Genomic DNA, 27,006 nt, shown 5'->3' on the forward strand with positions numbered 1-27,006 from the left:
TCTCACTTGGCAATTTGTCTTGGGAACGCCAGTTTCTTCTCTCGGTCTATCTTCAGCTGCCACTCACAAGCTGTTGAGTCTCTTTACAGCTCATTTCCTACCAAAACGTATCAAACTAAAAAAAAAAAAATCACAAATGCCCTACAAGTCTCTAGGGAATTTGTTGTAAAATCTTTAGCCCAACCAATGGTGGGAATATGTTGTGTATTTGTTTGACTGGTACATTTTGAATTGAAAAAACTAAATGGATTTGTTTGTTAATGGTGTTTTGTATTTGAAAACCACACTGTGTTTGTTAGGGGATTTGTAAATTATATTTGGTTTGTTTTTTAGGTTTTGGCACTAAATTAGCTTCCTGTACCACTCTGGTTCTGATAACTTTAAATCCCTCTGTCAGGCTGGTGAAAACCACAGCTTGTTGATGTTCTCAAAGTCTAATGCTGCTGAGGCTCTTTGGTAAGGCCGGCCACCTACAAATGAACTGGCTAGTGTGCTTGAAGCCCTCCTCAGTGTTCATTGGAACTTGGTGTATTATCCAGAGAAATCTTGGCAGGATGCTGGTAAATCATTGCCTTAAACTGAACCTGGAAGTCCTGACTTCCCCATTGCTGATAGCCACGCAGATGGCTCTATGTGAGTTGACTTGTCTGCTGCAGTGCTTCTCAGGGTGTTGTCGAAAGTTCTTCCCCAGGCTCCTCACAGGCTGCTCAGTTACTGATGAAATTTGGATGCCTCCCAAAGAGAAGCAGTGTCAGACACTCTCCCCTTCCTCCAGACCGAAGTCTTGGAGTTGGCTGCCTTGAAACTCATTCTTGCCCATTCGGTTAGCCTTGAAGGAGCCATCAGCATTCATGGCACTGATGTTGCTGATTTCCAGGGCGTCCCTGAAGGCTCTGCTTGTATGTCGATGTGTGCCAGTTCTGGACAAAGTGTCCCTAGATTACACTTCTACTAATTTGAGAAGCGTGCTCATCGCCGAGGCCAAGAAACACACTGATATTGTACAACCAGTGATGATGACTTTCTGTAGGCGATGCCATGCAGATGTTGCTCTCCCAGGTCAATCTCACACGAAAGCGATTGTAGTAGTCCAGTAGATCTTTGATTGTCTTTGGAACATGGTGTCTTATCAGCACTATAGCCATTCGTTTATGTGGAATTGATCGGTAGGTGTTTTTAAGTTGTAGCCAAATGACTGCCGGGTCCATCCTCTATTCTCCCTTGGCTCATGGATCCTTTCTCTATTCCTGGTTTTGCCATGTGTCCCAATGTGGAGTACAATATTGTGACAACTGATGGAAATAATGTCTAAAGCTACAAAAACTAGACCTAATTAGAAATAAAGCTGAATTGTATTTTAAACCTGCAGCAACTAACAAAGACACATTTTTGACCATTTGACAAAAAGAACAAACAAGCTGTGAAAACAACACTACTAGAGTATCATTCTTTAAATGGTAAATGGTCTGTACTTGTATCGTGCTTTATCTCAAAGTGCTTTAACATGGTTTTTCCCATTCACACACTAATGAGACAGATCACCATGCAGGGTGCTGCCATCAGCAGGGTGCTGCACATTCACACACTGATGGTATTGGAGGCAACTTAGGGTTCAGTGTCTTGCTCAGGGATGCTTCGGCATGTGGACAGGAGGAGCTGGGGATTGAGCCACCAACCTTCTGATTAGTGTACGACCCACTCTACCGACTGAGCCACAGCCTCCCCAAAGATAATATCCCCTTTAAGATAATATGATGAACTTGTCAACATATATCCCTATTGACACATATATTAGACATGCTGAAATGTGTTTGTGGCAACTTGGCAGTCCAATATTTATCTTACTTTAAGTTTGATCTGTTCAGGAAGCCTGGTATTAGCAGACCTAAATGCTTTGCATGGATATTGGGGAATGTTCGAGTCATTGCATACCAGTGGGAAGGTTCATTTTGAAACTATTGTAGCAGCCTTTTACCAATCGGCATTGACCAGCTGTTGTGCACCAACATCCACCATTGTTGGAATTAGATTTATCGATAAACGCTTGCCTTCGACGTCATCACACATAGCCACCACAACTGGTCGCTGATTCATCTGCCCACAAGACTGGCCGAACAACCAATGTAAACAGGGTTTCCAGACTAATCACAGTGAAAGCTGAAGCTGTGGGCAATAGGTGGGCGGAGCTAGGCAAGAGTCTTTAGCTACTAAAAGCTCCACTGTGTTCACCAGCTAAGTCACCATGTTTGTCTTTGCTGTAAACAGCTGCTTGCTGTAGCTGTAATAACAGCTTGCTGTAACAGCGAGCTCATCACTATGAGTGACAGATAAGTTGTAAGAAGAGATGGGCTGTCAATAATCAGTATAAATATGACTTGTTATGGCTTTTTAAGCTTATTTGAACTTCCTCAGGTGTGACATTCTGCCTTTTACACTTTAGTCTTTTTTGAAAGGGCTCCTTCACTTTTTTATCACATGAAGTGGGTTCAATTTTATAATTGTAGTGGAAGGGGTCTTGCTTCAGACAAGGTAGCCCACATCTTCTTAAAAATCACTGCATGAAACCCAGACACACTGTTTGGTTAATGGTCACATACTTGTGGGACTTTTTGTAGAAAAAAAAAAAAACAGTACATAGTTTTTAGTTTTTAAATTCAGGAAATGGAAGTTTGAATGACTCCAAGGTGCAATGCACTGATGGGTACAGAAAATTCTTTCTGCCTTCAGCAATTAAGCAATTTAAATTCAGGACAAACAAGCGGTGGTTTAGTGGCTGACAAAAATTTCAAACAGTTATTTTTCTTTAAGAGCACCACATTCTGTAAAAGAGCCAAGTGAGCTTTGAGAACATTAATACCCTCCCTCCCAGGGTTGTCACAAAGCCAATAATAATTGTTATCAGTCTGTGTCACAGTGAAAAAAATAGTAAAGAAATAGTGGCATTTTTAATGTGTATGTGTGTATTCCTAGGCCTCTCCGAACTGATCCATGACAACTTGACAGAATCCAAGAGGACCATTAATCTCTTACAGCGAATGAATGTCTACCAAGAGGTGGTTCTCAGTGTTCTCTACAGACTGCTGCCCATACAGGTAACACAACTCTCAGCTGTCAGCTGTTTAAAATACACCTGTAAAACTCAAACGATTACAGTAATGAGTAGCGATTTAACAAAATTATTTCTGGGACTTTTCTTTTCATTTTGTCCCATGAATTAAAGTAGTCTTACTGTGTGGATAAAGTAATATTATTTTTAAAAAAGAAGCATTAAAAAAAAAGAAAAAAAAGAAGATCATTAACCACCCAAGGTACTGTTGCTGGTAGTCGTATAAGGAGACTGAGGAGCTGTGGCATTTATTTTTTTTCCCCTTTTTGGCTGATATGATTTGGTACACCTACACTGTCACTCTGCAGGAAAAGGTTTCTGTATTGGCATATCAATTAACTGAGAAACCGCTACGAAGCTCCGTCAGCTATCTCAATGTGTGACAAGAATGTCGGGAAGTGAAATATCAGACCAAACTTTGAAAATGCCACAGCTTTCCTGAGTGCCCAAGTCAGTCGCTGTCACTGTAGTCAACTCTGTATTTGCAGTGCCTAATGAACTAATGGTTCCCTTGTGTGTGTGTGTGTGTGTGTGTGTGTGTGTGTGTGTGTGTGTGTGTGTGTGTGTGTGTGTGTGTGTGTGTGTGTGTGGACCAGTCATATCTGGAGCCCGTGTATTTCTATATTTACACAGTGTTCTCGCTCCAAGCTGTGTATGTCATCGCTCTGTACCTCACAGCGTGGCTCCTGTCTGGGTCCTGGCTCGCTGGTACGCTCACTGGCGTTTGGTACATCCTAAATAGGTGAGTAATGACTGCGCGTTCATGTGTGCGCATGTGAAAAGAGAGGAGAGAGTTGTACTGCTTTCTGTAAGCACTTGACTTTTTAAATATGGCAGCTTTACATGTCAGCATAGGATGAGGGTTATTTCCTTATTTTGAATGGTACCCAGTTAAATCCTCTCAAGTATGGCAAACTACGTATTGAAAGCACACAAGCATCACAGTTCTATCTTTGAAGAACATATTTAAATTGGAATCCCAATTTAAAGAGCTTTCATCCACCGTCCTGTCCAGGATCCAGTAACTCAACTCAACTTTGCAAGTTTTCTTTCATCACAATTTACATTGCCAAAAACACAATTATTGTCTTGACATTTTCAAAAATGTGCGAGTGATGGTCCATGTGCACTTTGACATAACAGACATCATGTATGTGCTTGTTTTAAAGGAGCGGTGTGTAGGATTTAGTGAGGTCACAGATTGCAACCGACTGAATATCTGTACATGAATTTTTACTTATTTTCAAAGTTCAACCACTGTTCCTTTCTCATTTATTTAGTTAACTGTTTTTCATTAATTATCAATCCTTGATATTACACTGAAATTAGTTCCTGGTATGCACCGATTAATAGTTGAAACCGTATTTACTTTCATGGAACAATCTGTTTCAATTTCTTACCGGCAGTAATCCCTTCGCTGCATGTGTTCACATGTCCATACATTATATTTCTGACTTTAATCCCTGCTTTTTTCAAACCACACCAAGCTGTAGTTATGTTTTTTGCCCACTGATGACAGGACATCTCTGGTTGTATCGTGCTGTTTTTAAGTTATGTCATGATCCACCCACTTCAATACATTTGTATCTCTCTGTATTGCTTTGCATCTCTTGAGCATGCGGTCCTCCTTAAGAGCAGTAACATGAAGGTTACACTTCATTTATGATTTAGTATACAAGGGAAATAATCAGTTTAATGAAGCACTTTAATAACAAAGTTGAGCCAATTTTGATGTTCTTGAAATGTCAAGTGTGAATATTTTTCATTCCTCTACGCCGGCAGCAGAGCTAGGTGGAGGCATCGATATTTTGGGGTTGTCTGTCTGACCCAATCTCATGAATGTGATCTCAGCAATGCCTTGAGGGAAATTCTTTAAATTTGCCACTAATGTGCTCTTGGGTTGAAGGATAAGCTGATAAAAATTTGGTGGTCAAAGGTGACCTCACAAAGCGTGTGTGGCTATAACTCAAGTCTTCGGATACTAATAATGAATCATTTCACACAAACGACCAATAGTATAATATGATAACTGTGATATAATTATGTTCTGCAAAACTGCCTTATCATATTTGAAGAATTGTCTACTATTCAGGCTACAACTTTGATCTATTAGAATCAGCTTTATTGGTCAAATTCCTCCCTACATATATTCTATGCGTCTGGTCAGACATGGATGCAAACTGCAACTTGACTGGTTGGTGGCGGCAGTAATTGCAGTTAAATGTGTTTTTAATGGTTCAATGAAAAAAATAAACTAAACTTTCAATTATTCCCAAAAATAGGTTGAAAATCCAGCAAAGGACGTAACCTACAAAACCAATATCATGTGAGCATTATATGAATTCAGGGAGAGCTTAGCAATGGTGTGTTAACCATTTTTCTTTTCTGTAGCAGCTTGGACACTGTTTGGATTGTATGAATCAGGCAGCAGACTTTGTAGTGCCACATTCAGAAAAAAACCCAAAAAAGGAAACAGTTAGAAGTTTTATTGGATCCTTAATGATTCGGTCTCGTAGTGTTAACAAGGTTAACGACGTGTGGTAAATGAAACTGCCTTCGATTACAATTAAATTATCCTTTTTAACTCAAATCCGTCGGATTGATGACTCGCATTAAAGTATTAAAGTCAGATCGTGTTTTGTTTACGTTTTAGTCTTTTATATTAAGCCTTTATTTTGATTACCAATGGAATAGGAGACAATTGAGTCTGTTGTACTAACTGTGTTGATCTATTCTACATGTACCTCTGTGAACGAGTCTGTTAGTCATGTGGTTTGATGTCCAGTGACTGAAATAAAACTGTCAAACTGGAATATAACAAGTTTCAGGGTGAGTAGACATTCATGTTTCTGTAGGTGAACTCCAACAGACAGTATTCCTACAGTCTAGAAGTCACTGTTCAAAAGTCATTACACAACATAACTCCACCTAACTTTGTTTAAATGTCTGTTTATGCATGCATTTAATATGTTACTTGGCCAATTGTAGAGGTTGCTGGCAGCTAAAAATCTGTTTTCTTATGATGTTATTCTTTAACAGATTGTTGTTGTATTGGACATATAGTGGGCAAGAAGACCTTTCTAGTTCTCTGGTTTTCTTGTATTTTAGTGCGAGTTAGGGGTTTGTGACTGTTTGTGTTCATCGGTGTTGTTGGAAGTGGACTAAAAGTTTCAATAATTTCAGGAACCCTGCTTTTGGATCGATACGTAGGCGATATGTCTTTGCTAACTGTAAACAGTAAAATGAAGGGTCACTTCAGACAGCTGAGCTGCCGTGATCTAAAAAACTGCAGAGTTTGAGGCATATTTGTATTTTACTTTGACCTCCCTGAACCTTGAATATTGCATTCGCATTTCAACTTTTCTAGCTGTCACCATAGCTATCAGTTATGTGCTTATTGTTTTTCCCATCGGGCTGATGGGTAGCATATGGGCTATATGCTACAGGAGGAGGGCAACTGTGAAAAAAGTTAGACGTTGTTTAGCCCTCAGTTGTGATTTGGACATTTTGACACAACATCATTTTTAAAACTGATTTCCACCATCTACACATCTCTTCATCGCTCCTCCTCTTCCTCTTTTCAGGGTCGACACCACTCGTGTAGAGTTCACCATCTCGCTCAGAGAGAACTGGTCTTTGCCCTTCTTAGCGCTGCAGGTCAGTGCCATCACCTGTTTCCTGAGGCCTCAGCTCACCGCCTTACAGCAGGTACGCACACAGACCATCATTAAATCACAGCTATTGACCATCCTCACTACATAGATTGGCCCTGACTTGGCAGACTTTACTGATCTGCTCAATAATTTAGTATCTCTGAAAGTACTAGCTACATGGAAGAAGTGGGAATGAATCCAGGTCAAGTATCTAAGCTGGTGTGTATCTGTGTGTGTTTTGCCTCCTCAGAAGGTGATGGTGTGGTTGATGTATGTGACGACATTCTGTTTCTGTCTGACGTGGCAGTTCAACCAATTCATACTGCTCGTTCAGGCTCTTGTCATTTACACCCTGGACTGTGCCGACTTCTTAACAACCACACAGGTATGACTACAAGAAGGACCAGGTAATTAAAGGGTCAGTTTCACTGATGTATTATACAGCGTGGATACTGGACTACAAGATAGATATTCATTTGAAATTGCTCTTAAAGTGCTTAAACTTAAGGCATATTTGCCCTGACAGTTCTGTTACACTCAGTCAAAAATTACTGAAAGAATTCCAAAAAAATCAAACATTGTTGGATTATAATGACCAAAACATAGTAATAGACGATAATGTTTAAATTCTAGGTGTCCTTTCAACAGTTTTACAAATGTCTGTTTTCAGTGACTTATGGGGAAATTGTTCATTGTGAATACAAGCATTTTTTTTTTTTGAGAACTGCTAAGGGCCACCGGGACAAATCAGCAGCAAGGCAGAGTGACAGCACCATATCCAGCCCCCTTTGTGCATGAGTGGTAGATATTATATCCCAAAGCTGGGCCATAGGCCTTTGCGGCTTCTAGACGGCATCCACATTGTCGTTGCCTAGCAACGATGATCTCACAACTTAACCGCTCGACCACTAACCGTACCGTGCACGCGGTTCCCCACGTCATAACCACAAGCTCCCACACTTTGACCAAATTGTCAAGACTCAGCTACAAGGTCCTATAACCTCAGCACTCGTTCACTTCTGACTTAAAGAGCAGTTGTTGGCACTTATTCACACATGCTGGCTGATAGCAAACAAGTAATGCCTCGTTTGCCTGAGTTTTAAAGACGCGCATTATTCATCAGAGCGACTGTTCACGTCCACAGGAGGTGAGTGTTCAGTCCTCAGAATGTAGGTTCTCAGAGGCATATTGTTGTGAGGGCTGACGTCATCACACACGACCAACCTGTGTGTTCCTGTAGGTGACCACTCTGTACCTGGTTGAAGTGAGCAGCCTGTTGAGTGTGTGGCTCTTCCAGTTCTGTAACTCCATGATACTGGGATCACTGGTCCTGAGCTTCATCGTAGCCGCGCTCTTCGTCAGACACTGCCAGGTAAGTGTGTGTGTGTATATGTGTGTGTGTATGTTTGAGAGTTTGACATCAGAAATGACAGGATTTGGGAACGTGGAGACTTAATATAACTCTGTTGGTAATTGAAGCTCGCATAGAGAACGATCCAGGCAGTTGTGGTTGCTTGTTTACAAAACACAGATGAAAGATTAACCTGCTTTTCGGGTTGACATGAAAAGGCCTGGATGCGCTGCAGTCGGTGTTTGCAGAAGATTCTAATTTGTATGCTGGAGACACGTTTTCCTGTCAGGTCTAAATTAGATTTAGTTCAATCAGATCCTATCCCAGGAACAAACACAGAAAGATTTCATGTTACAGGATGACAGAGTAACACAGAGGCAGATACAGGAAGGGGGAGAATGAGAAATGGGGAGAAAAATACTTCATTTTGGGCTTAAAAAAAAATTGAAAAAGTAACAACATGGTAATTGCATATGTTTTAATTTGAACTCTGGAGTTGAGAGGTGTTGACTCTATGACTTGGACTTCAGTCATTCTTGAATTATGAATTTGATTAATTTTGACTTGACCTGCAGCTCGACTCGAAATTAACAATTCATGTCAACACATTTCAGGCCAACCGATTTAGATTTTATTTTGCTGGTTCAAATAAAAAACTTCTCTGACAGCAAAGTACGAGTTGCAGCTAATGCATGTTAATGGCCAGGATTTTGTCTGCAGTCTGGTCATTGTGCAATTGTGGCTGTATTTGTCCAAAACGAATTTGTGAGAAGCATCACTGTGTAGCACATCATTCCACTTTTTTGCATGGACACTTTATTGTTGTCGTTCAGTAAGACTAACAGTGGCAAACTTCACAGCTCAGATTTGAGAATTACCTGTGACTACCAAAACAATTACTTTAACGTACCTGTGGTTTAAAATGTATAATTTAGCATATTAGTTTAGGAAATATGTATTTTGCCCTCTGAAATTGTATTTTTATTTTTAGCCCTGACAGACAGTGTTGACTTGCAATGCCTAGATAAACCCATAAATGCAAACCTTTGGTGTTGGAGGAATTTCATAGCAGCAGCCCTGGGCATACTGACGAAAAGGAATTCTTTTTTTGTGCCATCTAAAGTCTCTCAGTGGCACAACAGTGGTCAAAATATGTCCAATTAGAGGTCCCAAGACACAATTCAACATATATAACCCCCTTGAAGTCTTTGTAGCAAATCTTCAGCAAACTGAACAAAACATACTACGGTTGCAGTTTTTCAATTGTTGCTTTCACAAAAGTAGAAAGCCGTATTTCTCTCTGCAGCCTCGTACATTTCTTTGCAAAAAAAAACCTTTTTTTTTTGGTACCAGTAATCTGCAGTGTAACATAATTGTGACTAGCCCCAGTGGAAATATGATATGGCCCCCTCCCCTAATGAAAATAGGCTATGAGTGAAATACATAGGTGAGAATGGTGGGAAGGTGGTATATATACCTATAACGATCACAAATAGTGGCATTGGTATTACTGATAAAACACTTCAAAGACTGAATCAGATTTTGTGTGTAAGAATCTGAACCAGAATTCTGAGCCTCTGGTTACTTCGGGTCGATGCAGTGTTGCTGAGAGGGAAATAAAATTCAGTTTTCCTGTGTGTATATAATGATAAAAACAAAAATATGTTCACATCGGTGCCTCTAATTGGCTGGACCGAAACATACAGAAACAGAATAATAAAATAAAATATTAATGTTAACATACAGAACATACTGCAGCCGATTACATTTTCAAATTATAAGAAGACCCCTCACATAATATATATTAAAACAACATGCAATAGTGGCATACAAACAAATAGAAAGAAAAGAGAGAGAAGTTTGTCCAGATTTAGAGCAGCTTCATCTCCTATAAAAACCCTGAGATGTCCATCTGTGAAACAGTGGGGTGCAACATGCTCTGCGCTGTATCCGTGTTGGAATAACCACGGGTATTTCACAGTGATTAGTGATTACTGTGCTGACTAATTAGAGTTTGGTAGCTGTCTCTGAGAAGTTACAGCAGGTTGGCTGCGAGAGACGATGTTATAAACTGGAATATATCCGTGTACACAGAGAAATATTCAGACATTTGGAAAAATACATATTTTCTGATATCTATAACTCATTAATGTAAAATTTCAGAAATGACAAAAACATCATTTTATGTCTGTTGGTGTTAACTATGCTCCAAAAAGTTGATTGTTGATATATGTCTCTGTCTTCCCTATGTAAGTTCTGAGGTATGTAAGAGTACATTTTAGTGAGAGACCTGACTTTGTGTGTGTGTGTAATTGAAAATGTTTGTGTCTCCTTTCCTCACTTTTCGGAATGTCGAACTGCATTGAGACTATAACAGATGTGTGTACAGTCTAACCTCTTGTTGCTATCTGCTCACACAGTCCGGTCTGAAGACAGGAAGCCTGCTGGTCCGCCTGGCCAAAGTGCTTCTCCACAGCGCCATGGTTCTCGTCCTCACCCTCACCATCAACTACCTGGCCAAGGTGCCTCTCTTTTGTTGCCCCCGTTCTTCACTGTTTCTGTCCTCTTTTCCTCCTTTCCTCATCCTCTCCTTCCTTTTTCCATTTGTCTCCTCTTCTTGCATCACCTTTCACTCTCCTTGTCCGTCCCTGTTTGCTTCACCACCCTGTCCTGCTGATCTCCTTCTCCTCCTCCTCCTCCTCTTGTATCTACAACTCATAGGTTTGATATGACGTCACCGTATGTTCTCAGCTTGGTTTATTTACTTGTTTATAGATCCAGACAAGCTGATCTTTAGTCCTAACAAGATGACCTTATCCGTGTGTGTTTACAGAAGGCACTTCAGCTCAGATCAGACGAGCACATCTTTAAATTCATCAAGTCAAAGTTTGCCTTGGGGCCGACAAGGTAGGAACACACACTCGTGGACACGCGCACACACACAAACACAAACACACACAACCGTAGATTCACCTGCTTCTATTATTGAACAGTCTGATACCGCTCTTGAAAAAGGACATTTTTACACAAGAACATGACTCAGCGGATGTAGAATTTTGGCATAAACTGGAATTTTTAGTAAATACATCACCGTCACAACGGGACACAACAACAACAACAACAATAACAAAAACCTCAGAGCAGCATCCTCCAGTTGGAAATGACAAGTTTTGACAAAGATGTGGATCCTCCAGTAAGACAGACCTGCTTGGGTCTTTTGTGGAACTTAACCTTTATAATGCCAGGCCTCGCCTCCACTTATGTGCAAAAGTTCCACCAAAACGAGTTTCCCCTGACAGTATATTTAGTCCCTCCAGGATTTCGCCGAGTTTTTTTTTGTGATTGTTGCGATCCAAAATTTTGATTTTGCGGCAGATTTTCTCAAACTTTTCAGTGTAATTTACAAAGTTTTAAGTGAGTTTTTTGCGGTAAAGTTGCAGAAAAAATTGCGAGTGGAGAAAAGAAAAGAAAAATTTGGAGCACTACCTGATAAACAATGATATGTAATAGATTTCTGTGATAATAATCATACTGCACATCACATCAATGTTTTAGGTTTAATCTTTTATTTAATCTTTTATTGTACTTAGAGAACCACAGGGCTCAGTTACAAAAAAAACGTAGCTTTTCAAAACAGTCAGTGACTGTAATATAGAATACAAAGGCTACTTCTGCTGTCAAAATGAGAGCTTTCGATGCTGTTTAATTCATGTTAATTCAACACATAGGCCTACTGTATGCACAAAAACAACGTACAGTCTCTTCCAACTTGAAATGTCTATAAAACTAAGTCAACATACAGTAATACGTAGTCACTTTTATTGTGAATAGAGGAGAGGAGGAGAACCGTGCTGATTGTAAATGAGAAGTTATTTGTGTTAATAAAGTGAGTTTTGTCTGAAAAGACTTACTTGATGCCCTAATAAGTTCAGCGCAGCTTCTGCTGACGACCTTTGTTTTGCAGAAAAATCGCAGACATCTAAAGGTCCTGCAAATATTGTGGATATTGTTTGAATTTGTTTTAATTACTGCAATTGTAAGATCGCGAGTTTCTGGAGGGACTTAATATTATAAGACACTGCATTCATGGCTTGGCTCCGCCCAAGACGATTGTGATTGGTTAAAGAAATACAAACAACTCAGAGTGTTTTCCCTTCTACCAGAATAAAGTTTGGGTGCAGTCACAGTTTTCTGCAGTGCTGGCACCTCAGTGTAGATTCCTCCGACTATGCTTTGCGAGTCTAGCGTCGTCTGTACATTACATTACACTACATTAGATTTTATTCAGCTGACGCTTTTATCCAAAGCTACTTACAATAAGTGCATTTCAACCATGATGGTAAAAAACCCAGAACCTGTGCCTGTATATAACTCTCGACTTGATCCAGAGTGACTGTATTATTCACTGAGCACTGGTGTTGCAGCACCTTTGAGTGTTAGTGTGTGTGAATAATAGATGGTGGGGTAGAGCTCCCGCCGATCAGATACTTTGGGAGAGTGTGTGTGTGTGTGTGCGTGTGTGTGTGTGTGTGCGTGTGTGTGTTTTACAGCTCAGCTACTGGATAGCTGCTCCAGGGTGGCAGATAACATGGCTCACAACCCAATGCCACAAAACTGGCCCTTCAATTATTCAGGAGCTTGTGGAAAATGCAGCGCTTACTCTCTGCTATATCGCTGCCTCTCCCTCTGTTCCTGCTTCTCTCGCTTCCTTCGACTGTTTCCTTCGGTTCGGGTGTTTTTGTTTTTCATCCCTGGAGTCTGGCACTGCGTTTGTGATATCACAATTTTCAGTTCAGCTACTTATCAGCACAGCCGGTTATTAGAAGCAGTGAAATGTGCAACATATACACTTCATAAAAAACAACGGAACTTTATACAATACAGACGTGCCATATTGAGATAATAAACTCAGTTTATTTAACAAAAACTTTTGTAACCTCATGTAACATTGTTTTGTTCGTACTTTTACCAGTAAGTAAAGGGTGTAGATGACCAAATGACCTTTTCTATACGAGGTAGAATAAAATGCGTGGATTATTTGTGAAAGTAAATTAGAAAATCGACTTTATTCAGAAACTCACTATCAATTCTCTGAACCCACATAACAAGCCATTTCACTGTCACATGAAATGTTGCCATATTGGTGTGTTTGGTTCACATGTCTGTCCATCCTGGAGGCGCCATGCTTCCTTGTGTTATGTTATGTTATGTTATGTTATGTTTATTTTGCACAACTTTGAAAGCACACAACATTTTCAAAGATAACAAATACTATAATCCTCCTGCAGGGATTTTGATGCCAGTTTGTATCTGTGTGAGGAGGCCTTTGGCCTGCTGCCTCTGGACACACTGGAGCGTCTGGCTGGCACCCTGCTGCTCTACCCGTACATCCTCACTCTGCTGCTGCTCAGTGGCATGCTGGCAGTGGCGGCGCTGCAGAACCTGAGGTACGTGGAGGAGGGAATGTGTGAGAGGGAGAATGAGTCTTTTGGTAACATGAAAAAAAGGTATGCCAATGGTATGACACCTAGAGAATGATATTGAAATTGGTTAGGCAAATTAATTTATTTCCATGTTCTCGTATAAGCTAATGGCCAGTTTAGTCTAAAATGCGTGATCATCCATCTAATTAATAATCAAAGTTTGTTAGGAGGATGCCGTGTAAAGATGCACACAGCAATTTTAGAGACTGCTGTCCACCTGGATGAATAAACGTAGAACTTTCTGAATGAAGCAATACTATTGGAAGTATTGAGGAAAAAAGGGTGAACTGATACCAATAGTAAAGAGGTCTGGGTTTATCTATGCTTAGAAAAGTTCTCCTCAACTCCAGTCCCATGACACCATTGTATGTAATTCAATGTTGTTTGTAATGACATGCTTATCACAATAAAATGTCCTGACCGCTCTGATTTTCAGGATTTAGCCACAGAAATGTTGCTTTATTACAAACAACTCCACCGGAGGCCTGTACTAAGAAGCTGATAGAACGTAACCCGGATTCCTTTTTGTTATCTGGCTGACTTAGACTGACAAACGTAATCACAGTCAGCGACCACACGCAGGTGGTTATCAACTCTCTGAGTCAACCAGGGTTTCCCAATCCAGTAATGAGCGTCTTCATAGAAGGGACTCTTTCTGCAACTTGTGACCATCACAAACATGAAGCAGAGCAACCTATTTTACTAACAAAGACAAACTGTAACATTACACAAAAAGAAAGAAGTTAAATACATAATCCAGGCTAAAAGCAGATCAGCTCCAACTGCCAAATGCATGAAGGGCAGCTGGCACGACTGTGTCAATGTGTAAGTTAAAAGGCTTTTAATTTAAGCGGCCCATCATTAGGACACTAGTAGATCTGACTATAATTACATTCCATTAAACTAATGTGCAGCTTAAATGTGTTCTTCCAAAATAGAGTCCGATTTATTGCCAAGTAAATTTTCATACACAAGAATTTGTCTTTGTGTTGTACTTGATCAAAACGAAACGTGATCGGAGACACATCAAGTAGTGAGAAAACACAAAAGGCAGGTGGTATATAAATCAAATTTCACGATAAGTACAAAAATATGAAGCATTGCAAACATACTCAGTATGTGTAATGTAATAACACAAAGATAATAGTGTTAATCTCTTTATTAGATGTGATGAGTTTACAGGTGTGGAAATCTAATTATAGATTTGAGCCTTTTTCTTTCACCTGCATCCCCGGCTGTGTAAAACCGACAGGGGACGAAATAAGAAATAAAAACATATTTCAGAGTGGTGGGTAGGCTATGTTCACTTTCATATCTTACAAGATCAAGAAGTACTGCGCTTCAGTGGCTCAGTCAGTCTGTTGTAGGATTATGTCGGTATCCAAAAGCACAGTAAAATGGAATCTGTATCTTATATAGAAATTGTCCATGAAAGCCAAAGATGTTTTCTGGTCTCGCCTTTGGAGTCAGTTTCACACAGAATAGTGAGGGAAACACATCCACTTTTGTTCAGCATTGTGGGAGAATCAGATGTCCTGTTGATTTCCTCAAATAGAAGAGGGAGACAGATTTCAAACTTTTATATAATTAATGGCAAACATGATCAACAGCACCCTGCAGCAATTACTCGCATGACATTTGTTAGCACAACCTTTGGGTCAACTGTTGGCTATCTTTATGTTACCCTGTGGTCTGTTGTGTGTCGTGTATCCCGTGCAATACCGACTGATCGTATCAGCTAACCAAGTTGATTATTAGGCTATATTGAAGGTCTGTTTTAGGGTTTGCTTGGTGTGACTGTTTCCACAGTTTAGTTGTACCAAACTTAAGACATTTTAAAATCTGAATAGTATGTGGAAGTGGAGCTTTTTATGATGTTATATCATTGTTTTTCTTGATAAAGCTCACAACTTTACTGTTTTAGTTCAGTCTCAGCCTGTCAGCTGCTCCAGATGCAGCTGACTGCTGCTTTAGGTGGAAGAAGCCCTGATAATTCAACACATTTCCTGCCTTCAACTAAATGGCAAATGACTCCATAAATGATAACTGCAGTCTTATAGAACAAAAAAAAGCAAAACAAAACCCTCAAATGATGCCCCTAATCCTTATACTCCAAACCTGCTGCATGCAAAAAAGAAAGGAGGGATGAAAAGAAGTTGCAACATTATATACACATATACTTACATTTACAGTATATTGCAAATAGCGATTGTCTACTCCTTGTTTACTTGAGATTAAACATACCAAAAACGTCGTTGTTCTAATATTTATGTTTCCTAGTAGTGGTAGAATAAATACAATCAGAAAGATGGTTCAAAACAGAGTGTGGGGAATACATAAAGGAGGCAAAGAGGAAATTCACACATGATGAAATAAAGCAAAAAATGATATCTGATATCACTAAGATTATGGAATGATCATACTGAAGGATACATGTTGGAAACAGTTACTGGAGGATATCTGCACTGTATAAGGGAATTCACAGCATCCATGAGATTCTGGGGTAAATGTGTTTGAGTAAACATTTATTCTCTTTAGGTAGATTTATAGATGAATACTTTATGGATTCTAATGGAAAATATGGCATCCAATAGCTGAATATGACAGTTATATACAAACAATAAAGATTTAAGTAATATACACACAAGATAAGTGAGCCTCTATAAAATAACTGCACTTCAAAGAAACTGAATACTAAAAATTACAAGGTCTTGTATATATTAGGATTCTCGATGCAGTTAATATATAATTTAATGCAGCAGTGGTTGTGCGACGGTAATAAATAAAGGGACTTGAAGTGCATAATAATCAGGACTAATATCTCCAGTGAGACAGAGTAAACTTCCCCCTGTCCCCCGTTCAGCAGAGTTGGAGAACCGAGTGGGCTCTGGGGACGAAGCATCTCCTGAGTCTGTCCGTCGTTCTGACAGCAACCTGCCGCTGAACATCCTCCTCTGCTTCATTAAGGTGGTGTGCAGTGTCTGACTGTCACTGTCTGTGACAGACAGCGGTTTTCACAGGGTCCCTCTCTCTCCACCGTCACACAACAGTCCAGACCACATAACCGGCTCGCCTCGCCAGCTTGTCCAGTCGTGTCGCGTCTGTCTTCTAAGTGCCGCCTCGTCTGCGCACGGCAGCACAGAAAGGAACGCTGGCAGCCACAGACGGGTCAAACATCTGCAGGGGTTTCTTACTGCCTGTGCTCTCTGACCAGTCCAGTTAGTCATCCAGCTGTTGCCCAGGGTTACTTCCAGGTCCCGACCACCTCCACATTGATGGAGACCAGGCCTCTGATACACCCAACAATGGCGATGTTGTCCGAGAACGAGGGTAACGGCCGCGGTTAAAGGTGGACCGAGACAATTGAACCAGTTATGAAAGAGGTTCAACTCAATTATTCTCCGACAACTTTTTCTCCACCTTTATCTTGTTAAAATCCTTGGCCTGTACCAGCAGGGGGGAGCTTGAGTGTCCTCAGCTACACCTGGTTCTCGTTTTTGAAGGCCCTCTCCTTCTTGCTGGGGAGGTCCTCAACATCTTTGGCGTCCCTGCGTGTGCCAGTGAAGGAAGGTAAACACGTAAACAGCAATGGCGTGCAAGAACTCCCTGCGTATTCAGTAGGGACAGAGACTCGCCGCCTGCAGTTTGATACCCGGACAGCAGATCGTCTCCCTCACTGTCACACACTCTGGGTTGCACCATTTCATTTTTAAAAATAGTGCTAGACCCCCACTTTTGCCTTTGCTGCTTAACTTACCATCTCGGCAGCTCTCATAGTGATAAATCCAAGGAGGGATGTGAGTTTGCCACGTTTGCGTGACACATAGTTGAGCCGCTCACTCATCGGTCTTGTTGGCCAGGAACTTGTCAGGTAATAGATGGCTAATATCTCCTGCTTTTCACCCTTCGAGTAGCCTTTAGCTTAACACCTGCTCTGTATGCTTCGTACCGGCGCCTCAGTTCACCTGGACTGTGATAAACTGTACCAACGTGACTATTTCTTTATATTATAAGTAGCTTGACCCTTCAGTAAACAAAGCATCTGCCACTCGCTTGAATAAAACAAAACTCAATATTCATAGGATACACAGAATACACACCAGAGAAACAGGAAAGTAAAAAGGATAAAAACACGTCAACCCAGCCGGTTACTAGGCGGGCTCACACTTAAGTTGGCACTGGAAGGAAATACAACTTTTGACCTTATATCAACCACTGATTTACCCGCCTACAGTAAAGGTCGTGTTTGCTGGGGTCCTTGGATACCTTTGTTATCTATTTATGTTATGTCAGTGTTTCTGTTCCTTCCCGTCTGATATTTTGTGGTGCAGAAATACTAATCTGTTGTTGTTGTTTATCACACCATAAAAATTCAGAAATTTGGTTTTTAATCCAAAGAAATCTCATTTGAATAAGAATTATTATAATTTATTCACACGGCAAGTACTTAGACTAATCCTGTGAATGTGAAGCTTAGCCACACTTCAGAGTTTTTTGCAACCTATGTTATAACATTAGCAGCAATATGGAAGGAAGCACAGCCAATTCAAACATTGCTTTCGAGAATCAATTTACAAACGGTTTATCCTCACATTTGACGGTCATGAACAAGTTAGTTTGAATCTTTAGCAGAGGAAATTGGTCGGTCAATGACGTGTAAATAAATGGAGAGTTGCAGAGAGGACAGAGAGTTTCATCTTAGAAGAGGACATCAGGACGGATATCAGGTGGCAGAAATCCAACACAGTCACGGTTCCTTTCTCTCTGCTCCATTCTGTCGCTTCATGCTCTGGAAAATAGAATATTCTACCAGCTGCCTCTCAAAGTTGAATTTGCCAGCGGTGCAAGGTGAGGGGCCGCATTGAACTAATCATATTAGCATATCAACTCCCCCGCTGCTGTTTGAGGGCTGCAATACTAACCTCAGCACAAAGGGCTATTTGCCAATTTAGAAATTAATTTAATCCAGTTTACCCCACCTCACATAGAGGGGCGATTTGTATTCAGATGGAAGCCAGTGTCCGTCTGATTCGGTGCAGGAGGCCAAATCGTGGGAGTGACATCATTGCCCTCGAGCCTTTCACTATTTGTCTGCGTGCTGACTCCTGCAGACAGAAATAGTCGTGGGTGTGCATCATTGCATGTGTGCAAATTGTTCATGAAATCTGAATAACTGCTACTAAAATCGGAATACTCTGAATAATATCGATTCCACCCACCTACCCTGCTCTTCTCACACATCTGGCTGGAATGTTTTATGTATCACTGTTGTCTTTTGTCTCACTGTTTTTTTTGTTTGTTAGTAGGTCGAAAGGCGGTTCACCTGAGGAGAGGAAAGGTGCAGGAGAGGGGCGAGTGGGCACTTTCCGTGCGGATGTGGCCTATAATCTGTTGCACACACTGTTCTATGGCCTCCTGGCTTTCAGCACTATGAGGTGAGCTCATGCACTTGTAATTGCAGAGACATCCCCACGCAGATGCCTGCACTCACACATACACCCAAGTAGTAACAGTCTGAGACAGCGGCTCTTCAAACACACTTTTCCTCTCTTGATAACTTGATTATTCGCACTTGTGAGCATATGCTAAAATCCAAGAGCCTCTTAAATGTGTTTCGCTAAGTGTCTGAATGGTCCACTTTCCCTCGGCACCATCCAGCTGTGTGGTAGCGGCTCAGCTAATGACACCACAGCGACAGAAAGAGTTGAACAACTGAGGACTAATACTCTGGACTACACAGCTAACACCTTGAAATGTCATACATGCACGCATTAAAGCTTGTCTTCATGTACATCACATGACAAAACAAGTGCACACGGAGCAAACAAAAACCGCAAGCTAAGTTGCGTCTCTTGTGGTTTCATTTACCATAAAAAGTCAGTATTGTCCTTAATTTCAGGCAGCAGTAAAGTAAAGAAGGCCTCTTATTTTTAACCCTTTAAAACGTTGACCCACATACACAAGTATTTGGGAGTCATTTGGAATTGGAAGTACCAAGAGGAAAGTAGTTATCTGTTGAACTCAAGGCTGCTTGGCTTGTTTTTTGGCCCAGCGACTACGTCTCCAGCAGGCTTACTGCTCTGTGGGTGGTGTGCAAACATCTCAATCCACCACAGCAAATGTCTCTATTTGAAAAGATTGAGGAAAATATTTCCGGATATTAGATACAATGTAAGAAGAATGTTGTTGGGGCATGCTCGGTCTTCGTGGTAAATAGAAAAATCCTGTATTTAACTAAATTGTTTGACAGTTTTTCTCATGCTAATTGTAATTGTTCTGTATCAGCTCACAAGAGAAGCTTCTTTACATAATTATTTTAAGACCTGCACTTTTATTCCAACAGATTTAAAAGCAAGAGCATTTGTACAACTGACGTTTCTACATATTTATTTAGAAACATGATAAAAAAAAACAACAACTCCATTCCCACTTCTTCTGCCATATATGTCAATTCTCTCTCTTTTTTTATTCTCTCTGTTCTGGCGGCACACACAAACACAATAACCGGTTTCTCTGGTTCACCTAACTGCATCATCCGCTGGCAGGTTCCCACTGTGGAACGACACCACCGCTGAGGGTTTCTACAGGTGCCAGAGTCTCGCAGTGGGATGAGAGGCCTGACACCAGCGTTGGCACCTTGACTTTATCACTGAAAAGAAACATCTTTCTTGCAGTCGACTTTCATATGCAGCCACTTCTTCTTAATTTCCGGAATGTTTTGGCTTGCTGAGCTGGCGGCTTTCAGTGCCGCTGCGTTTCACTGGCTCTTGACTAATATGCTCTTATTGGTAATAGCAGAACTGTGACGACCAAACAAAATGGGCTTTCTGGCTCCGACCTCTGCAGCGACTGCCTCTGTCTACACCTGGAGATCGGCTTTCGCTGGGGTGTGAACACTATGTTCTCAGTCGTCATTTTGAAACATTTTCTCACGTGTTGCAGTACTGTTATAGTTCAAGGCCACTTTAAAAATGTCTAATGATGCTCACAATCGGTGTATTTCCAAAAGATGTAGCAACTATCACTACTATAGATATGGTGTTTTAAAATGTTATTTTTGCAAGGCCTTTTGGTTGATTCCAAAAATGAACCAGACAGGATGCAAATCTCACAAACATTCAAAATACTTAATTTACATTATGAATTGTAAATCATATGCTATAATTTTACACAATGCACTGCAAAAGAATGTTAACTTCGCATTTACTCAGCAGATCACATGAATAGACTATACGAGTTAGAGTGCCAGACCTTCTGTGCTGGTTTTGTACAGACCTGCACAGAGTCAATAATTGGTTCAAGACAGCAGCGTATCCTTTGAAAAAAAGTACATGGCACGTCGCCTTATTACGAGCTCCGTAGTGTCACACATATTGACTAATACACCCTGTGCTTTGCAGTTGTGGTTTTTTCCCCCAGTTCTTCTCTACAATTTCAACCACAACAACCCTCCCCACTCCAAACTTCCATTTGTTATTGTCAAGTTGTATTCATTGCTAGCATCATTAGTGAGCTTCCTGTACTGAGCGCACTTCAAGCTGCAAACACAGGCTGCGATGCTTGACATCCATGATTCATTACTGGGAAAGTGTAATTGCATTTAACTTCAAGCTCATTGTGAAGACTGTCAAGAAAATCATGGAGCTTACAAGTAGAATTATTGCTTCTCTCCCCTCCATTATAAGAAACCTACTATTGCACATTCAAAATGAAAAGGGGAATATTCTAGTACCAGGTTCATAGCAACATGGAGATTGCTGCATTTCGAAGGGTTGAATAAGTAGCTTAATTTATACGATTTTAGGTGGAGTATAGCCTGTAACTGGGTTATTCTGTCAGTGGAAAATTGCAAATTGAGGGTAATACGGTGGTAGGATTTCAAAGCGAATGTGCTGTGCAGCACCTTTAAAATACATACAGTCATTCACTCTGTGTTTCCTGCTGCAGTCGGGAATTAAAAGTACTGATTGAATTCCCACAAAAGGGACAACAAGAAATCTGAAAGCTTTTAACTCAGCACAAGTGAGGTGGAGCACACACTGACACATTTGATTTCAGCACTTTCTCCAAAATGCTGATTAAGAGCAAAAGGCCAAAAGTGCAGAAAGCCATTTGTTTCTGTCAGACAGCTCCTTTGCATTAAAAAAAAAAAAGTACTGAGATTTATTTCTGTGAGGCTGCACTTCTTTATGCCTCCTCACTCCCGCCTGCCCTCCCTCTGCCGCGGCTTCATCTCTGTACCTGTCAACAAATTTTAGCTCATTTCATTCTCTCCGTCCGCCTTGTTCTGTTCATGCTTCTTATGTGCTTTGGATCAGAACTTTAAAATAAAGCTGCGTTTCAGGCACAGTTCAACCACATTGGAACCACTTCACTGAGTCTAGCTAAACCAGAGACAATGTCCTCGTCCTGTCTGAATTTATTGTGGAACATTCAAATTGAATAGTTGCATTTTCACCTGTTTGTATAACCTGCCTGCCCTTCTGTTATGGAGACTGACTGAGTCTTTTTGAGAGGAAGAATGTAGGTTTCTATTTAACATCCCTTCTCTCTGTCTCTCCTTCCACCCAGAATGAAGTATATATGGACGGGTCATATGTGTGCAGTGGCTGCCTATGGGGTGTGTGGCACTGAGCTGTGGACTCTGATTCTCAACGTACTCCGCTGCAACACTAAAGTTCTGGTACGATCTCACAACTGCACTTCCAAATACTGAGAGTGTGTGAGTGTGTGTACATTTTGGTCAGTCTTCAGAAAGGATAGCGGTTTGATTCTCAGTTCTAGTAATGATGACACCCCATCTGTAAGATGCGCACATTTCCACTGTTCCATTACCACTCAGGCCACTAGGTGTCAGTGTAGTCATAACATGACAACAGCACGGATAAGATAAATGATACTTGGGAGCAAAGCTGCTCTATCTGTCTGTTATCTCTGTTATCTCATTCTGTGCTTGTCTTCATCTTTTTTTTTTTTTTACTTTGACTTTTCCTTGCCTCTGATAGAATTATATTCGTTCATTTCATTAAAGTTGTTTTCTTTCTCTCCTTTCTGCAGTTGAGGCTCGTCAGATATGCCGTTCCGCTTGTGATGATTGGTTGCCTGTATTACAAGGTATGCTATTTTCCTGGTGGTTTATGTTCATGTCATTACTGAGCCGAGTCAGTTTGTACTGGAACGATGTGAGAAACGGAAAATGGCCTTAATGGAATTTACAGAAGAAAATTATAACCAGCAATTGGATCATAACAGTAAACTTAAACGTGCTCTTTTTTTATTTATTTAGCTGTTAAAAGAGTCTAAATGTACGTCCTATACGCTGTGATGTTCAGAGCAGTAATGAGACGTTGCTTAACACATATCAGTAGGTTCCATATTTTTCTTTATGGCCCTAATATTTATGGCTCATATTGTGCTTTCCATCACTTGTCTTTGTCCTTTTCCCCTCTAGTTCTGGCCTAAGCTGATGGAGGAGTTATCAGAACTGAGAGAGTTTTACGATCCAGACACAGTGGAGCTCATGACCTGGATTAGGTACACGCATACGCACACGTTCGCCCACACTCATGAATCCAGAGCACATCATTTTAAAGTCAATTTCATCGCGTGTTTCTGCAGATCAACTTTCGCTTTGCTCGATGCCCTTGATTAGTCTGTTAGGATGTTTGTGCATGCGTGCGCTTGTTTGCGGGGGAGGGTGTCTGATGAGTGATGAGAGCCGATGGGTCTGCATGAATAAGACATGGAGGTGCTGGAAAGGACCCAGCTGTTGGCAGAGCTCGAACCCACCTCGGGGTCTCTGCGGCCGGGCATTCGATCAAGAGCATCAGCCTGATGGGATCGGAGATGGAGCCGTTGCCGCTGCGTGTGCGTTTACACATCCGTGTGCGTCTTTTCTGGTCGTCATCAGGTTGGATGTGCGGCGTTGGGTGTCGGGTTAATAGTCTGTAATGCACCCACAATATCTGCCCAAAGACGCATCTCATGCGATCCGCTCTCTCATAGCATTTGTTGCATTTCCCAGTTAAAGTGCATTTAGACCAATGGAGTGTGCTGAATCGGTCGCGGGGTGAATAGGTTTCCATCGAGCACGTTTTTGCAGCCTGCTCCCCAAACTCGGTTGAACTCTGGTCCGACACCGATCGGTACTGTTGAATAGGCCTTTCAGTGGAAGATAGAAATATAATGAATTAATGTATAATACATTACAGCTGAATATCAGGCAGGAAATGAGAGAGACTGGTGGTGCAGGAGAGAAAAACTGGCTTCACGATTCGAATTTTCATTATTGCATTTTTTTTTAATTACGTAACAAAGTAATCTGAATTTAAAAAGACCAGACTAGCTGCATTCATGTGTGAGGGCACAGCTCATCAATTAACACTGACAGGGCTTTTTATTCCCTTCTATCATATACAACCACCTGCTATCGTGTGATCAAAGCACCATCTCTACTTTCAAACTTTCCTTTTTGATAAATCGTATAGTTTGGGCGGGCTCCGGTGACTCCTGACCTCCCCTTGTTGAGCTGCCATGGTCCTAGGTTGCCACTTTTTAAATTCAAAGTTGTTATTTATTGCTTGGTTTGTTTATTGTCCGTAGTTTGTAATTGTAAAGTGTCTCGGGACCATGTTGCATTATGATTTTTAACTCCGAAATGAAAACAAATTCGGCAGTTTAGGAATAGCTTGTGAATGAGTGGACCTGATAGACGAGTGGTTACGGTGCATGTACGACTCGGACTCGTGTGCTCTGAGCAGCGAGTCCGCAATTCAATTTCTGGCCAGGGAGACCATTTGCTGCCTGTCACTCCCAGACTCTCTTCCCTCATTTCCTCTCTCTCTCTCTCTCTCTCTCTCTCCCTCTCTCTCTCTCTATCTCTCTCTCTCTCTCTCTCTCTCTCTCTCTCTCTCTCTCTCTCTCACGGTCACTATCAAATGAAGGCAAAATGCTCAAGAGAGGAAACTAAAAGAGAAGAAAAGATAAAAAGTGGATCTTTGACCTCAGATTATTTGTATTACATGCGCTGGTCCCAAAGGCCAAACTGGAACATCCATGCTAATTTAATTGTTTTTAGGAAGTTTGTCATGTTATGATTTATGCTGGATATGTTCACATAATTTAAAGATTAAAACACTTTATATGTAAGTATTTTCTTCTGTTTTATGGTAGTTTTTATGCCAGAGGTCTCCAACCTTTTTTCTTTGAGACACTTAATGAAAGTGTAACATTTATTCACACAGCTGAGCTCCACCAAATGATGTGAGCAATCACAAAGGAATACCCAGCACATATTTAGTTGGAGACGTCTGCTTTATGCACTCAGAGTCCTACAAACAGCAGGACCCAAACAGACTGAATCCGACTGAGCATCAGTGGACGTTCCCAGACAAGCTTCCTGACTTCCAGTATTTTCTACGATACCAAAGTGAATATCTTAAACTTTTTGGGTAAAGTTTTCCTGTTTTTGTCGTAATTCACATCAAGGCTGATTATACTTTTGGATACAATTTTGATAATTGGTTAACACTTCAATTGAAACAAAATTCAAAATTAGTCCATTCATATTGATGATCACCGCAGTCCACTTGTACATAATAAATCATAATTTAAGGCTTCTTATTTCCATCCTATCACCATCAGCGTGATGACACTGTGGACCAGATGTGATTTTTAATAAATGGCCAATTTCGATGTAATCCTATTCGACAAGATAGTGGAGTGGCAGAGGGAGCGAGCGAGCGAGATGGAGAGTGAGACAGCAGAGGAGAGGTTTGGATTGTGAATGTATTTGTGTGTGTGACATGGGTTCCCTTCCCTCCGGAGCTAATCCCATTAGGCTCAGAGGATTAGGGGCTGCTGAGAGTTACCTTGGTTGGGGCTGAGAGGAGGGCGGCGCGCTAAGCTTCTTGCCGCCGCGCTAATTACATTCCAGATGAAAGTGTTAAAATGGGGACGGGGGTTCATGTTCCTGCTGTATTCTCTGGGTGACAGCGGCCGACGCTGTTCAGTTTTACGTGGAAGGATCACGCGAGATTCTCAGTCTGTGGAATAATGAGGGGCAGAACAAGGATAGATGCATGAATACACATTTCATGACCAGCTGGTGTATTTATGTAAAGCTGTCAGGGAGTCATTGTGGTAATTGTAGCTGCAGGGGATGTAAAGTGGTCCTTGAAATCAGAAGAAAAGTATAGAGTCATCTGTTTTGTTTCACTTCTGTTGTTCCGAAGCTGAAATGTCTCTTAAGAGGGTTGAAAGGTTCAGAAAAGCCACTCGAGTACGATATCTCAAATCAGAACTAGGTTTAGACTATAGTGTCAGGATAAAGATGTTTATTTGATAAAGATGGTTTTAGAGATTAGGATTATTAGATTATAAGTAAGAGGGCCCTCACAAGAGCTAATGATACGTGCTTTTAGGCCCTCATTAGTATAGAAATATGTGAGTGAAGGGAGGATGATGAGGGGATTATCATAATTCTCTCTACAATCTTTCATGACCCGTAATTTTACAGCTTTGAAGAACTGGGGCACTACCATAACTCACGAGTTTCCACTTGATAACAGCAGTGGCTCGGCAGCTCAGCTGTAGGCTGATACTGTGTTCTGAACGGACAGTCAATAAATCAATAGCAGTGTATGGTTGTTTAGCTGCCTCCGACTCTGAGTTACAGTTGTGAGTGTGAGTGTGCAGTTTTTAAAGTCACCTCCCGTGTGCCCCGTGTGCCCTGTCTCTCGGACTCCTCCTGAATCTAGTATTTTTTTCACCGGTCACACTTGTGTTGCAAAAGCCGTCCGGCGTCAATCAAGGAAGGCTACTGAAAAATAAAGTCATGCTTCGCAGTGGCTGCGGCGCTCTGCTCTCTGACATGAACTCAATGCCAGGCATGAAGTATTCAAGGCGGCGCAAGTGTTAACATGTGCGGCACAGAGCGGAGCAGCTTAAACTCAGACACACTTTTAATGCAAACAGCTGATTCCAGGACTGGGTGATAACCACAGCCCATTCTCAGTACTGTCGCTACCCTGCACACGGCACGGCCCTGCAGGCCGGAGCTGCAACAGGGAACAAAGCTCACACCACATTTCACAGTGCAGCTCAGAGTCTGTCGTGGGATTTTTTGCATTTTGAATGTTTTTAATGTGAAAATGTACAATTGGAGGGTAAGACCTGGATTTTGATGTCAATGTCATGACTCTATATGAGGTAAAATTATAGCACACAATCAATTTCCTTATTTTGTTTTAAGCCATGAAACAGTACTCATCATACATATTCCACCAAATACAGAGGCTCTCTCATGGTGTAGTCTCAGCTATTTTGTTTTATTTTGAAAGCTTTTCCCAACCCCCCGATCCCTCCCACCCATCTGGGTCAAGATATACAGCCTGTTTTGGAGAATTATGAAGG

General features: G+C 41.1%; 1 protein-coding gene across 8 annotated transcripts in view; it reads left to right on the forward strand.

The window, feature by feature from the left end:
• dpy19l3 (dpy-19 like C-mannosyltransferase 3) overlaps positions 1-27,006 on the forward strand; it is a 65,609-nt gene that overhangs the window by 16,522 nt on the left and 22,081 nt on the right. For 7 of the 8 annotated variants that reach the window (XM_069173948.1, XM_069173949.1, XM_069173946.1 and 4 more), the window contains 12 exons: positions 2,971-3,092; positions 3,703-3,848; positions 6,691-6,814; positions 7,010-7,144; positions 8,000-8,131; positions 10,531-10,632; positions 10,944-11,017; positions 13,399-13,557; positions 18,897-19,028; positions 22,165-22,276; positions 22,651-22,707; positions 23,045-23,127. In XM_069173948.1, coding sequence (XP_069030049.1) covers positions 2,971-3,092; positions 3,703-3,848; positions 6,691-6,814; positions 7,010-7,144; positions 8,000-8,131; positions 10,531-10,632; positions 10,944-11,017; positions 13,399-13,557; positions 18,897-19,028; positions 22,165-22,276; positions 22,651-22,707; positions 23,045-23,127 — 1,378 coding nt within the window. The remainder of the gene's footprint in view (positions 1-2,970; positions 3,093-3,702; positions 3,849-6,690; positions 6,815-7,009; positions 7,145-7,999; positions 8,132-10,530; positions 10,633-10,943; positions 11,018-13,398; positions 13,558-18,896; positions 19,029-22,164; positions 22,277-22,650; positions 22,708-23,044; positions 23,128-27,006) is intronic. The other variant, XM_069173943.1, reaches the window with a different exon arrangement.

Source organism: Embiotoca jacksoni, unplaced genomic scaffold (assembly GCF_022577435.1).
Source record: "Embiotoca jacksoni isolate LCO1_2020_lvr unplaced genomic scaffold, fEmbJac1.0.p SCAF_6, whole genome shotgun sequence".
In the NCBI taxonomy this organism is placed as follows: Eukaryota; Metazoa; Chordata; class Actinopteri; family Embiotocidae; genus Embiotoca; species Embiotoca jacksoni.